General features: G+C 44.4%; 2 protein-coding genes across 11 annotated transcripts in view; both read left to right on the forward strand.

Annotated features, from left to right (window-relative positions):
• The window catches only part of LOC105029513 (receptor-type tyrosine-protein phosphatase beta), a 43,589-nt gene extending 38,994 nt beyond the window's left edge, over positions 1-4,595 (forward strand). For all 10 annotated transcript variants that reach the window (XM_029115050.2, XM_034288284.1, XM_034288285.1 and 7 more), the window contains 11 exons: positions 18-98; positions 203-220; positions 317-398; positions 887-977; positions 1,209-1,285; positions 1,747-1,881; positions 2,066-2,188; positions 2,533-2,696; positions 2,821-2,956; positions 3,121-3,241; positions 3,881-4,595. In XM_029115050.2, coding sequence (XP_028970883.2) covers positions 18-98; positions 203-220; positions 317-398; positions 887-977; positions 1,209-1,285; positions 1,747-1,881; positions 2,066-2,188; positions 2,533-2,696; positions 2,821-2,956; positions 3,121-3,241; positions 3,881-3,903 — 1,051 coding nt within the window. In that variant the 3' untranslated portion in view covers positions 3,904-4,595. The remainder of the gene's footprint in view (positions 1-17; positions 99-202; positions 221-316; positions 399-886; positions 978-1,208; positions 1,286-1,746; positions 1,882-2,065; positions 2,189-2,532; positions 2,697-2,820; positions 2,957-3,120; positions 3,242-3,880) is intronic.
• Positions 4,596-4,765: 170 nt separating this feature from the next.
• Positions 4,766-14,086, forward strand: LOC105029514 (fibroblast growth factor receptor substrate 2). The gene is made up of 7 exons (XM_010902910.4): positions 4,766-5,313; positions 5,876-5,974; positions 6,363-6,454; positions 6,641-6,827; positions 8,817-8,951; positions 10,284-10,447; positions 12,458-14,086. Exons 3-7 carry the CDS (start codon positions 6,389-6,391, stop codon positions 13,544-13,546), a joined length of 1,641 nt encoding a protein of 546 aa, XP_010901212.1. The 5' UTR covers positions 4,766-5,313; positions 5,876-5,974; positions 6,363-6,388; the 3' UTR covers positions 13,547-14,086.
• Positions 14,087-14,386: the final 300 nt, after the last annotated feature.

Raw genomic sequence — 14,386 nt, forward strand, 5'->3', positions numbered from 1 at the left:
TCGTACTGCGATTGCAGGAGCGTGCAGGAGCAGCCGGCGGTCCGAATGAGCATGAGGAGGGAGAGGCCCGCCTCTGGAGTGCATGTGGGTGTCAGGAGGTGAGGGGACAGTTGTGGATCATGGGTTGTCTTTTAATGTTTTAGATCACGGGTTGATTTAATATGTTTCAGACAATAATACATGTATCCTCCTTTTGTTCCAGGAACCGTCGTATTTCAAGGTATGTTCAAACGCTTCTGCTTTAATCTGTAATCCATTTGTGGTTTGTTTTATCTCCTGTTGTTCCCGCTAAATCCATGTTATCTGTTATCAACAGCCCCATTAAGATCATGAACTTTGACTCCCACTATACCAAACTCCAGGCTGACTCCAATTACCTATTGTCTGAGGAGTATGAAGTAAGACGGCATCGCATTCACTTTCAGTTGGGCAATCTCAATCACACATAATAGCAGAGTACATGATGTTCCCATTTTGCGGTACTGCCAAAAATGTAATGAGCTTTAGTGAATGTGTCTTTCCCTTGATGATCCAGAAGCTTCTGCTGGTGTAGTAGTGTATAGTATTGTGATATAATCCATACATTCTTCACATACAGTAAACTAGTCACAGCTTATCTGTGTGACATTTCTTCACCATCTGCAAATGAATTTCTCCAACCCTTCACCATTCTCACACTCTGCTTTGAGAGAAGTCTGATCCTCAGCCGTGGCCAAAGGAAAAACATTGAAATGTGTTTATTTTCCTACTCTGATATAATACCTCTAAATTGTGTTTTTACGACGGCAGACTTTGTAATTAATTGAAACAGGAGACTTCATACTTAATGTGAGGTGGGTATCTACGGTAACCCTAACACATACTTCATGTCACCTCCCCTTTTAAGGACCTTAAAGACGTAGGGAGGAACCAGCCCCTGGACACCGCCCTGCTGCCAGAAAACAGAGGGAAAAACCGATACAACAACATCCTCCCCTGTGAGTCAGACACGCAGTGGGATTTCACAAGGTTCAACTGCATAAACAAAACACAATGGCACCGACAGGCTTTTTTCATCTGCAGGTCTTATTTACAATAGCAGTGCTTCACCTTAATTTAAACACGTCCTGTCCCTCAACATGTTGGTACATGGTTTATGTTTCCATAGCAATAAATATATCAACTAAATGGCCAACTTCTTGTCTTTGTGCACGGGCTGTGTTGAGCAGATGACTCGACCCGTGTGAAGCTATCATATGTGGATGATGATCCATGCTCTGACTACATCAACGCCAGCTACATTCCTGTAAGTAATCCAAACAAACGGACAGATTAGAACCAAGCCCTGTTGTGTTAAAATCCCCTGTGTTGTGTTGGGTGTGGGACCGGGGGTTGGTGGAGGCAGGGCTGGTGCGACTGTGATGCATGAATACATTCTAAAGTTAACATACATTCTAATGCTGTTAACTTCATATTTTGCCATACTTTGCCTGACAGTCGACTTCTCCTCTCCCAGAACTTCACTAGTGAATATAGACTAGGGTTTCTTTCCTCTTTCCAGGTCAGTATGTTAAGAACATATTCTCATTCACAGCAAAGACCTGTGGGCAGTTTGGTGTTACTCAGGGACCAAACAACAGGGTATTTTGCTTTGCCAGCTTAGGGATTAGAACCGACAACCTTTCATTTACTCGGCCTACACTCTTCACCACTAGGATACCCTGCCGCCATTTAACTTAATGACAATAAATTCTCTTTTGTCTTCAGGGGAACAACTTCCGTAGGGAGTACATCGCCACTCAGGGCCCGCTTCCCGGAACCAAGGATGACTTCTGGAAGATGGTGTGGGAGCAGAATGTCCATAACATTGTCATGGTGACCCAGTGTGTTGAGAAAGGCAGGGTGGGTAAAATGTATTAGCTGACATTTTGCTTAGTCTGGACCAGTGTCGTTCATCTGGAGTAGCTGGTATAAATGTTTACATCCTCTACATCATCCGAGTTTAGTGCGCTTTTCCGTCAAGCTATAAAAAGATTGGACCTGTCAACGGGGCAGACTGACATATCTGTGTTTTTGGCCGATCCAGGTGAAGTGTGATCACTACTGGCCCTTTGACCAGGACCCTCTGTATTATGGAGACCTCATAGTCCAGATGCTGTCTGAATCTGTGTTACCAGAGTGGACTATACGGGAGTTCAGGATCTGCAGTGTAAGTGTCTGGATATGTTGACACATATGGCCATATAGAATGCACCAGGTGGGGCGGCTCCCAGTGACTGCATCACACTGGAGGGAGCGCCAGGTGGTTTTATTTTAAGGGATATGTTGTTTGTATACTGTTCCTAACATATTCATGAATACTGTTGGATACTGCATGCACACAATCTGTTTCACCAACTTGCGTTCAGCTAATAGCTAATGCTGTTTTGCTAAATCAGGTGGCCCCCTATGAGACACCACATATAACATAAGTAGCTTGCTGTGCTCAGTTGGCTTTGACCCCGGCGACATTTGGCCTTTGGGATCTCTTCCTGTGTCCCGTATGTCATGCAGGAGGACCAGTCGGACTACTCTAGGGTGGTTCGTCAGTTCCACTACACAGTGTGGCCTGACCACGGCGTCCCAGAGACCACCCAGTCACTCATCCAGTTTGTCCGGACCGTCAGAGACTACATCAACAGGACCCCCGGGTCTGGAGCCACTGTGGCCCACTGCAGGTAGGCCAAATGGACTGGCTCTCTAACCTCTCTCCTTCTTTCTGTGTATTTTCTCTCTCTCACCCTTCCCTTTTCTCTCTCTCTCTCTCTCTCTCCTTCTCTTGTCCTTGGCGCCCTGTCTCAGTGCTGGCGTCGGCCGTACGGGGACGTTCATCGTTTTGGACAGGGTGCTGCAACAGCTGGACACCAAGGACACGGTGGACATCTACGGAGCTGTCTTCGACCTACGCCTGCACCGCTCACATATGGTGCAGACAGAAGTGAGTCTCCGGGGTTTCGGCAAGGCTTGTGTGTATGTGTGTGTGTGTTGGTGTGTTTGTGTGTCCGTACAGTTAGAGAGTAACTCCCTGTGCATGTTCAGCTGTGTGTGAACTATTGTAGTGTAATGTAGCGCTTTAACCTGTCATGTCATCTTTTCTCCCAGTGCCAGTACGCATACCTTCACCAGTGTGTGAGAGATGTCCTCCGAGCCAGGAAACTTCGCAATGAGCAGGAGAACCCCCTCTACCCCATTTATGAGAACGTGAACCCTGAGCCCCAACGAGGTAAGGCCACACGTTCCTCACCAATCGATGTATTGCAGGTCATAGATGGATGAGTGACGGATGATAGAACGGCCCAGTCTTTTCATAGATGGATGAGTCATGAGTGTTAGCACTGCTCAGCCTGTTGATTCTTAGCCAACTAGTCTCTGTGCTGTTAGTATGATATATGCCATTTGCATATATACAGCTCTGGAAAAAATTAAGAGACCACTGCACCTTTTTCTTTCCTTTCCAAAAAAATTGAAAAGGAAGGCTTTGAGTGAGGAACAGAAGGGTTAAATTTAAGAGACCACTGCAAATTGAACGCTTCTGTTCCTCACTCAAAACTTTCCTTTTCAACTTTTTTGGAAAGGAATGAAAAAGGTGCAGTGGTCTCTTAATTTTTTCCAGAGCTGTATATATATATATATATATATATATATATGCCAGCTTTATGCACGCTTGGGCCCGGGAATCAAACCCACTATCCTGACGCAGGAAATGTGTTTGCAATGGCTTTGAAAGAAGAGATTGTCATAGCATATAGATATGAGACCAGGCTACAGACAAGTAACTGTTTTTAAACATAGTACTGGAGCATACAACTTTGGGTAGCTGGATGACACCTGAAATTATTATTATTTTGTTTTCGGCCTACAGATATGGTGTATGCCAGACGCTAAAGATTGTAAGGACCTCTGGGGAGAAAATATTAAAACAGTTTGTGCTTTCAAAGGTGTAGCACTGCAGGGATACATGGCAAATTTATTTTTCTACTTTATTGGTGATTGTTCTTAGCAGATTTTATAAAATATAGGAAACATTCCCTTAAATTATATCAGACTACAAAGTTTAAAAGAATTGTATATAATTGCTTGTATGTGTGTATGTTTATGTATATATATATTTTTTAATTTACATTATTGGCTTTGTAAACATTTTTTTCCATTTGTTTGTTAAGCTATCATTTGCACATCATTTTGAACCAAAAAACATTCCACACCATAAACAATCCCCAAATTATTCTACAACATTGTCAAATTCATCAAAAAGTATTTGCATATCTAAAGTAAATGTATTGGCTACTGTATCTTTCACTAAACACTTAAAATGTTGGACAAAAATGCTTTCTGTTTGACATTACACATATTTTCATAAGCACTGAGGATATACAAATATTTGAATATTTATGTAGATAATCACATTATGAATATATTTGGAGATACTGTACTGATATTGTGAAGCCTTGTATTTGTACTGGTGTGTAGAATGATAGATTGCCTGAATATGAAAATCCAAAAAGCATTTAGGCATGCAAAAAGATTGTCATACATGTTAGTGTATGTTGTGTAATCCACATTTTATCTTATATGTACAATACGAATTATCGATTTTTAACCCTATCATGTAATGAAAACCCTTAAATTGCAAAACATTAATGTAATCAAGTGAGTAGTTGATGGATTCTATGGATCATTTCGCAATATATGGACCAAAAAAACATGTCAACATGATAGCTATAATAGTGTTTCAATAAAATAATTACATGAGGTAAAAATATTATTTGCATTATTATTTTTTCATATTATTATTCTGTGTAAGGTTTGTTGTCGTCATGATTTGGGAGAGGCCCCATGAGTCCCAAACCTCATCTCCGCGGTTGCGCAGTTGGTCGCATTTTCACCACAGAAAATTCTTGCCTCAAACTCTCGGAAGTTTAGCAAATCAAGTTGCTGTGATTTAGCTAGTTAGCTAGCTACATAAAATACAGTGCGACTAAGGCAAACTAGCATATATTAGGGGGAAAACTAAATTGTCTCATTCTATATCGAAACTCAAAGGATGATACATGGAGTTACATTATTTTATGTTACGTTGCGGTCGAAAACATGAATGGTAGCCACCTCTGGAAGAAGTTGTGATTGTTTTTTTGGCGCTCTAGCAACTAAACGCAGAGGAAAGATGGTGGAGTTAAGCTAACAGCCTAATTCTTACTTCATATGTGATAGCAGAGCTAGCTAACTAGCTAGGTTGCTATCGTTTGTATCAAAAAAGTTTGTGAAAATTACCGCATCAGAATTTACAAGAGACTCGTAAGTATCCCATTTTCCCCATTACGTTTGTTAGTTGTTTTCGTTTCATATCTGTAGCCAGGTAGTAGCTAATTAACTTTATTTAGTTAGCTAGCTTGGCTGCTAGTAATTCAACGGAGATTTGGCTACCCAGCTAATTAGCCAGCTAGCTAGTAAACCACAAGCAGTGCCACTGCTAGCTAACGTTTACTTGCTAGTTTGTCAACTACATTTGGCCAAAAGATTAAGTTTTCAACGTTAACTTTGGTAATTATTTGATAAGCTGTAGTTATATCAATAAGGCCAACCAACGCATAATTTCTGAGTATGACTTGGCTTAAACTATTTACGTTTAGTTTACAGTAATTAGCTAACAAGCTAACTAGCTTCTACAGTACTACTAGATAACTTTGATGGCTACTGTAGCCATCTAAAGTTGACTTATTTACATTGTAGATAGTTTACGTTTTCTTTCAAATCACAACAATGGCTTAATAACTCAAAATATAGTACTATCACAAACTTTTCATAGTTTTCTTAGCAAGCTACCTAACTTTGCTTACCCACTGTAAACTGTGTACAGGCCCTCATCTTATGTTGGCATACTGTAACGGTACCAGTTAAGCATGAGTGCACCTCAGCCTCGGAAGATGGAACCAGGGATACTGGTGGCTGGATCTAGGTAAGAAACGTAATATTGGAAAAATAATCATTTGAATGTTCAATATATCACTTGTTATTAAATGAAATGTAGCTGAGCATTTCAATTGAAATAGTTTATGGTACTGTAGTACTACTAAAATAGCGGTAAATGTTTAGAAAATATCCTAAACCTGCAAAGGGGTGTATTACAATGTGCTACTGTTGATGCACCATTGCAATACACTATTCCAACTGCAAAGAAAATTGTAAAAACCAGTCCTGCGTATGCTTGTATGGTTTGTTTGACTTCCAATCAATGTTTTAGTCATTCTATTATTGTACGGTTGCCCAGCTAATTAACTACAGCTCATGCTGTAGTTTTCAATCGCTGTATTGGCTTGTGTCAATTCAATTTCTTTGGGTTCCAGAAATCCGATGGTGCTCTGAAGAAGCCATGGGTAGCTGCTTAAGCTGTCCAGAGAAAGAGTCAATCCCAGATAATCATCAAACAAAATTTAAGGTGAGTCTCTTGATCCACTACCAGAGTCATTTTAATGGTGGTCCATTGCCATACAATGCTCCCAGTTATGACTGATTTGGTAAAAAAAAAAAAAAATCATTATGAATTGAAGCCTCAGAGTGCTGTGGACATGTTTGTATTAACTGTCACGGTAACTGCTGTGTTACGTTATTGTTGTGTTGCCAGGTGATAAACGTGGATGATGATGGGAACGAGCTGGGCTCGGGCGTGATGGAGCTGACTGAGGCCGAGCTGGTCCTCCATACCCATCGGCGAGACGATGTCAGGTGGCCCTACCTGTGCCTACGTCGCTATGGCTACGACTCCAACCTCTTCTCATTTGAGAGTGGCCGCCGTTGTCAGACGGGACAAGGTAAATGTTGTCAGACGGGACAAGGTACATTTGATATGAAATGGAGGTAAATGGATAGATGCTTGTTCCACGCAATTTTCATTAGTTGCTTCATTAAGGACCATTCCTACAAAATAAGCTAAAGGAACTCACTTTATGTTGTAGATATGAGTTCTGGGTTCAGTTAAATCCCATGTAATACCCAGTGTTGTGGATCTACCCTGAGCTGCAATAAAGAGCCGTCAGAATAAATGAAATCACATCTGCAACTAGGTCGACAGGGCCCAACGGCATCAGCTTTGTTGTTGCTGTATTGACTTGGACCGGTCAAATATTGATTGTGTCGCCATGCCAATGACACTTGTCTGTATTTTTGGACTCCATCCATGCTTTCCAAAGGATGAGCTCTGGTGTCCAGGAAGAGCAGGGGGTTAGGACGGGACTGGGGGGGTTACTGTGGGTTCTGGTGGTCTGGTAAGTCAGGCTTGCTGTGTTCCCACCTCATGCCGTGATTATATAATACTGGGCAATGTATTCGAGGTGTTAGTCATAGAAATAGAATCGCAGTGACATCATTGGCTTGAATACAGGTGCCTGTTCTAGTGAATCTATTTCTGTGTTTCCAGTATTGATGGCTGTGTCTGATTCTGTATTTGAGGTTCTTCCACTCACTCGTGGCCAGTCTGGTGTGTTTTCTCTGTGCAGTATTCAGTGTTTCAGTTAAAGGTTCAATGTAGTCTGTTCCTATGGTTCTTATGGCTCTTCCTGTGTTCCTCCTTCCATGCTTCCTTTTCCTTAATCTCTCTTCTTTAACCGCCCAGCCCATAAAATTGTGAGTCACAAGGTAGGCACTGAGTGGCGAGGAGTTGTTAGTGTCAAGCACAACATTAAGTGTACAAACCTGTTGGAAAACCATCAAAGTGTGAGCAGTAGGGCTGCAACTAACAACTATTTTGATAGGCGATTAATCTGTCGATTGCTACTTTGATTAATCAATTAAATCGGATAGAGGAAATACATACATTTCAGAATTAAATGCAAGTGTGTTTTATTTAAAATAAATTAGTTTTCAGTGTGTTTCTCATCCTTTTACAATGGCGTCATTGAAACAACTGTAGGCAGTAGTAATAAAACAGTTGGACAAGCATTCCAGGACATCATGAAGCTGGTTGATAGACTTTTGACTCATACTGTTACAGGCCTGGCACCAGGGTGAGATGACTGGTTCCAGTTTTTATAAATGAGAGGGCGTGTCTAATCACTGTGCTACCCGCCCCACCCCACATTTATAAAAAATGCTAATCGTAACGTGACTGTTCACTAGACTCAGTGTAATTCATATACCGTTGGTTTTGTATATGGGGCAACAAAAGAGGGGGCACGACTTTCTGAGGGGCAATGCCCCTGTTTGGCCAACATGTAGTGCCAGTAGTGTAAAGGTTAATGGAAATTGTAATGCATTTCAATGCCTCTACGTTTCAGTTGTTTCACCAAATTTGGTACAAATAGGTAAATTCATCAGTGACGTGTTGAATGGTTAGCTAGCCGGAGCTGCTCAATTATACACCAACTCAACCTGCCCAAGTAAATCACTGGTTTGTGGGTGTAGAACTTGACGTTACCGTTAACTCAGCCATGCAGTCAAGATAAACTATTTATCACTTAAAAACGTAACTCCATGAATACAAATTATAATGAATGATGAATTTGTATTACATTAACTTGCTTTGCTGGGCACCTCATCCTTCAAAAATATATATATATATTTATTTTTTTTTAATTTATTTTTTTGCTGTGTCTCGTGTAGACCCAACTAATCGATAATGACCTTCGCTGCCAACTATTTTGATTATCGTGTTTTTATATCGATTAGTTGTTGCAGGCCATAGTCAGCAGTGGTGATGACTGTTGTACATCCCAGTCTCTGTGTGAGAGATCGCCAAGAGACACCTGTGGCAGTGACACAGTGGAACCGTGTTCTGCCTCTTTGTTGACCGTGTCTGTCCACAGGGATCTTTGCCTTTAAGTGTGCTCGGGCAGAGGACATCTTCAACATGCTTCAGGAGGTGATGCACAGCCACAGCATCAGTGTGGTGGAGGAGGCGGTGCTGGAGACCAACCACCAGGCCACACACACTCCTGCCGGTGAGCCCATGTTCATGTACCACCAGAATGAGGGCGAAGGCCCCTTAATGGATTCTTCCATCCACACTTGGAATTGCCTGAGAAGGCCCTCTTATAACCTGAGAAGGCCCTCTTATAACCTGAGAAGGCCCTCTTATAACCTGAGAAGGCCCTCTTATAACCTGAGAAGGCCCTCTTATAACCTGAGAAGGCCCTCTTATAACCTGAGAAGGCCCTCTTATAACCTGAGAAGGCCCTCTTATAACCTGAGAAGGCCCTCTTATAACCTGAGAAGGCCCTCTTATAACCTGAGAAGGCCCTCTTATAACCTGACTAAGGATGCACTAAAATGCCGAACGTACTGATTCTTTCTGTCTTCCTATATTACATTTGGGGGTCTTCAACAGCTCTATCGCAAGCTAACTTGAGGAGGGGGGGGGGTTCACTCTCATTTTTCAGAAAAATGCCTTGAAAGTATAAGGAGAATATGTAGTTTTACCCTCAGATGGCTTTGTTTTTGTACCTCTACATCCCAGGTTGTACATCGACCTTGCTACTATGTAATGAATGCAGCATGGACATTAGCCCACTGTTTAGCCGTAACTGGCCTGACAGGCTAAAATAAGTCTCGCCATGCATTTCCAGTGATATTGAATGTCTGTTTTCGGTGCCTGTTAGTCTGTAACTCCACATGCGGTTAGTGAGTAACCGTCTTTTCAGTTGACAGAAATAATTTCCCCAAAACTTTAGTTTTATCGAACTAAGTAGACTTACCAGGCAGAAGTGACTATTGCATATGTTACATACAGCAATACAGAACCGGCGCTGAACCGCTACATTCCTCTCTTGCTCAGTGCGTAATTAAAGGGCCAGATGCGAAAAAATCTAAGGGCAATTACAGTCATGCAAATTTGTCCGACCCAACCTAAAATAATGGTCTTTTGTTGTGGTTTAGTACTTCATATGGACTCAGAACATTCAATTTAGTCGTTTCTGCCTGGGTAATTGTAATTCTGAGGGGGAAAATGTGTAAACATAACAAACAAAAAAAATATAAAACATTATTTGGGAAAATATAAAACTTGTTTTTTTTGGGGGGGTGGGGGTGTAACTGTGGAGTTACTATGTTAACTATTCTTTATGGCATATGGACAGGAAGCAGAGGGATGTAATTTCTCAGTTTCTCTGTTTCGGGAATGGAAATGAGTAGCGGTCCTCAGTTTAAAGTAGCAGTGATGCCAGGAAAGGCTTGTAACCTCTGTTTTGGATAACTGCTAGGAAGGCTGGGCCCCTGTCTGTACCCTGTCCTCTTCATTGTCCCCACTGACCCCCAGTTCTCCTCTGCCTTCTCAGCTCTGGGCTACTCTGTCCCCACTGTGCCTAACGGTGTCAGCCGGATCCCTTCGGTGGGCGACGCCCCCTCGCACCCCTCCACACGCCACCCATCTGTGGCCAGCACCCGCCTGCCCTCGGTGGGGGAGGAGTCCACACACCCCCTGCTGGTGGCTGATGATGCGGTGAGAGAACGATGCACATCCGCAGGGGAATGGAATAAGACCTGCACAATGAAACACCACGTCCCAATAATAATACCAGCCTTGTGTTCAGCAGGGCAATGTGCTGCTCTACTTCTTCTTACGGAAGAAATCTGTATTCTTACGACCAGTACTTCGTCTGGGCTACTGTCCTGCACTTTTGAGATGTTTCAGTAACTGCTACTGAATCCGAAGGAGTTTAGTAGGATGTCGTATCATGGGGTTTAATAGGATGTCGTATCATGGGGTTTAATAGGATGTCGTATCATGGGGTTTAATAGGATGTCGTATCATGGGGTTTAATAGGATGTCGTATCATGGGGTTTAATAGGATGTCGTATCATGGGGTTTAATAGGATGTCGTATCATGGGGTTTAATAGGATGTCGTATCATGGGGTTTAATAGGATGTCGTATCATGGGGTTTAATAGGATGTCGTATCGTGGGGTTTAATAGGATGTCGTATCGTGGGATTTAATAGGATGTCGTTTCGTGGGGTTTAGTTAGTAGGATGTCGTTTCGTGGGGTTTAGTTAGTAGGATGTCGTTTCGTGGGGTTTAGTTAGTAGGATGTCGTTTCGTGGGGTTTAGTTAGTAGGATGTCGTTTCGTGGGGTTCAGTTTGTAGGATGTCGTTTCGTGGGGTTCAGTTTGTAGGATGTCGTTTCGTGTGGTTCAGTTTGTAGGATGTCGTTTCGTGGGGTTTAGTTAATTGGATGTCGTTTCGTGGGGTTTAGTTAATAGGATGTCGTTTCGTGGGGTTTAGTTAGTAGGATGTCGTTTCGTGGGGTTTAGTTAGTAGGATGTCGTTTCGTGGGGTTTAGTTAGTAGGATGTCGTTTCGTGGGGTTTAGTTAGTAGGATGTCGTATCGTGGGGTTTAATAGGATGTCGTATCGTGGGGTTTAATAGGATGTCGTATCGTGGGGTTTAATAGGATGTCGTATCGTGGGGTTTAATAGGATGTCGTATCGTGGGGTTTAGTTAATAGGATGTCGTTTCGTGGGGTTTAGTTTGTAGGATGTCGTTTCGTGGGGTTTAGTTTGTAGGATGTCGTTTCGTGGGGTTTAGTTTGTAGGATGTTGTTTCGTGGGGTTTAGTTTGTAGGATGTTGTTTCGTGGGGTTTAGTTTGTAGGATGTCGTTTCGTGGGGTTTAGTTTGTAGGATGTCGTTTCGTGGGGTTTAGTTTGTAGGATGTCGTTTCGTGGGGTTTAGTTAGTAGGATGTCGTTTCGTGGGGTTTAATAGGATGTCGTATCGTGGGGTTTAGTTAATAGGATGTCGTTTCGTGGGGTTTAGTTAATAGGATGTCGTTTCGTGGGGTTTAGTTTGTAGGATGTCGTTTCGTGGGGTTTAGTTTGTAGGATGTCGTTTCGTGGGGTTTAGTTTGTAGGATGTTGTTTCGTGGGGTTTAGTTTGTAGGATGTTGTTTCGTGGGGTTTAGTTTGTAGGATGTTGTTTCGTGGGGTTTAGTTTGTAGGATGTTGTTTCGTGGGGTTTAGTTTGTAGGATGTCGTTTCGTGGGGTTTAGTTTGTAGGATGTCGTTTCGTGGGGTTTAATAGGATGTCGTTTCGTGGGGTTTAATAGGATGTCGTATCGTGGGGTTTAGTTAGTAGGATGTCGTTTCGTGGGGTTTAGTTAATAGGATGTCGTTTCGTGGGGTTTAGTTTGTAGGATGTCGTTTCGTGGGGTTTAGTTTGTAGGATGTCGTTTCGTGGGGTTTAGTTTGTAGGATGTCGTTTCGTGGGGTTTAGTTTGTAGGATGTCGTTTCGTGGGGTTTAGTTTGTAGGATGTCGTATCGTGGGGTTTAGTTTGTAGGATGTCGTATCGTGGGGTTTAGTTTGTAGGATGTCGTATCGTGGGGTTTAGTTTGTAGGATGTCGTATCGTGGGGTTTAGTTAGTAGGATGTCGTATCGTGGGGTTTAGTTAGTAGGATGTCGTATCGTGGGGTTTAGTAGGATGTTGTATTAAGCATGTGTTGGTCCGTCCACAGATCCACACCTATGTGAACACCACCGGCCTGCTGGATGACCAGCCCAGCCCTCTCACTGCTCCAGCCCCTCTGGACAGCCCCGGGTCAGCCCAGTCCCAGTGCCCCCCTACTCCACCTCCTCCGCGGGTAGCCAGACCAGAGCCCTCGGCCCAACTCCAGGAAGAGCCCCAGGTGCTGCTGGAGCCGCAGGGGGTGCGCTTTGTGCTAGGACCCACGCCTGTGCAGAAGAAGATGGCCAAGGGGAAGCATATGGACGGGGAGGAACCAGAGCCTGGCCAGGCCAACGGACACCCAGACAAAGACTGTGCCTCCGAGGGCCCGCCGGAGCTGCCCCACACACACTCCAACGGGTCCACCTCTGCCGGGGCTCCAGCCACGGCCCCCCGCCGACACCGGCCGCCCCCGCTCACCCCCGACACCCTGCAGAATGTCAACAACTCGGCCCAGCGGCGCACGGCCCTCCTGGACTACGAGAACCTCCCGGCGCTGCCACCCGTCTGGGAGACCCGAAAGCCCAGCAACGAGGAGGAGGAGGAGGGTGGGGGAGCATCCCGTGGAGGAGGCCAGGCGGGGCCCAAGGCGTCTGCCCTCAATGGCTACAACCACAGCCTCCTCCACCACTCCCACTCCCACCCGCTGTCAGCCATGGAGCCCTCCCACAACTACGTCAACACGGAGAACGTTACGGCTCCGCTCAGCGCCCGCTGCGCCCCGGACACAGCACGCCGCCGCACGGACGGCCCAACCGTTTTCAACTTCGACTTCCGCCGGCCACCGGGGCCTCTGGGCCAGGAGTCCCCCAAGACGCTCAACTACATCGAGGTGGAGATGGAAACCGGCGCCGCCTCTTCTTCCTTCGCCGCCGGAAAGGGTGGCTCCTCCGACACCAGCAACCCCCACACGCCCCGCACCCCCACCTCCCCACTGCCGCCCAACACCCCGACGCGCCGAACCGAACTTTACGCCTTCATCGACATCGAGCGCACCGCCGCCATGTCCAACCTGCAGAAGGCTCGGCCGCGCGACGACGGCACGGCGAGGAAAACGCGGCACAACAGCACGGAGCTGCCCACCAAAAGCACTGTCTGACTCAGACCTCGTCGCCCCCCCCCCCCCGGCCTTTTCCTCTGTGATTGACCTTAAAAAAAAGATACCAAACAAACACCGAGACACGACCCTTCTGTATGAACACACGCAGAGAAATGCCACGGAGACATCGGAAAGGCCTTCTGTAGAGACTCCAGGAAGTGGTCTTAAATAATACAGACCTGGTCTTGTGTGGGGTGACCTGTAAGGGGATTCGGGTAGACCAGAGTAGGTGCTTACTTGCCATATACCAATTTATTCCTATGGTAATATAATGCCTCTTTTCCTTCACTCATTCTACAGTGCATTTTGGTTTTTTATTATGTTAATAAGACTGGACTGCATTCCTCCCCCCAACCTCCTCCATGGTACAAATCAGTATTACTGAACAAAGCATTCCATTTAGCCTTTTTTTATATATATATATATGATTCACTACATGCTGCTGTAATTTCAGTATCTGAGGATTACATGGTAACACCACATGATGTTTCTGACTATGTACAATAGATTCTGGCACAATAAATGTCTGTTCTGTTTTTATGTATTTAGCTTATGAATGAGCCCCCCCCCCCTCCCCCATCCCAAGATGCAAGTCCCAAATGATTTCGCACTGATTTTTGTACTAAGTTGATGTGACAGTATGGCTGGTGGTCGGTTCTACCTCCACTGCACTATGCCATTGTAAGCCTTAATACTGTGGGTCCTGCCTGCCTTGTGTGTGTATATAAGACTGCGTCTGGTCCGAAATGCCTCTTGGAACGAACAAACGGCATTGAGCCTGTCAGTTTTTTGGACAGGTCTTCACAGAGCTGCCCGTCCTACAGCCTTTTAAAATCTGGT

The sequence above is a fragment of the Esox lucius genome, chromosome 19, assembly GCF_011004845.1.
Source record: "Esox lucius isolate fEsoLuc1 chromosome 19, fEsoLuc1.pri, whole genome shotgun sequence".
Classification (NCBI taxonomy): Eukaryota; Metazoa; Chordata; class Actinopteri; order Esociformes; family Esocidae; genus Esox; species Esox lucius.

Coding starts and splice junctions, on each gene's coding strand:
- LOC105029514 (XM_010902910.4), top strand. CDS start 6,389: ATGGGTAGCTGCTTAAGCTGTCCAGAGAAAGAGTCAATCCCAGATAAT. Junction 6,455..6,640: donor ATCATCAAACAAAATTTAAG/GTGAGTCTCTTG, acceptor TTGTGTTGCCAG/GTGATAAACGTGGATGATGA. Junction 8,952..10,283: donor GGCCACACACACTCCTGCCG/GTGAGCCCATGT, acceptor CTGCCTTCTCAG/CTCTGGGCTACTCTGTCCCC.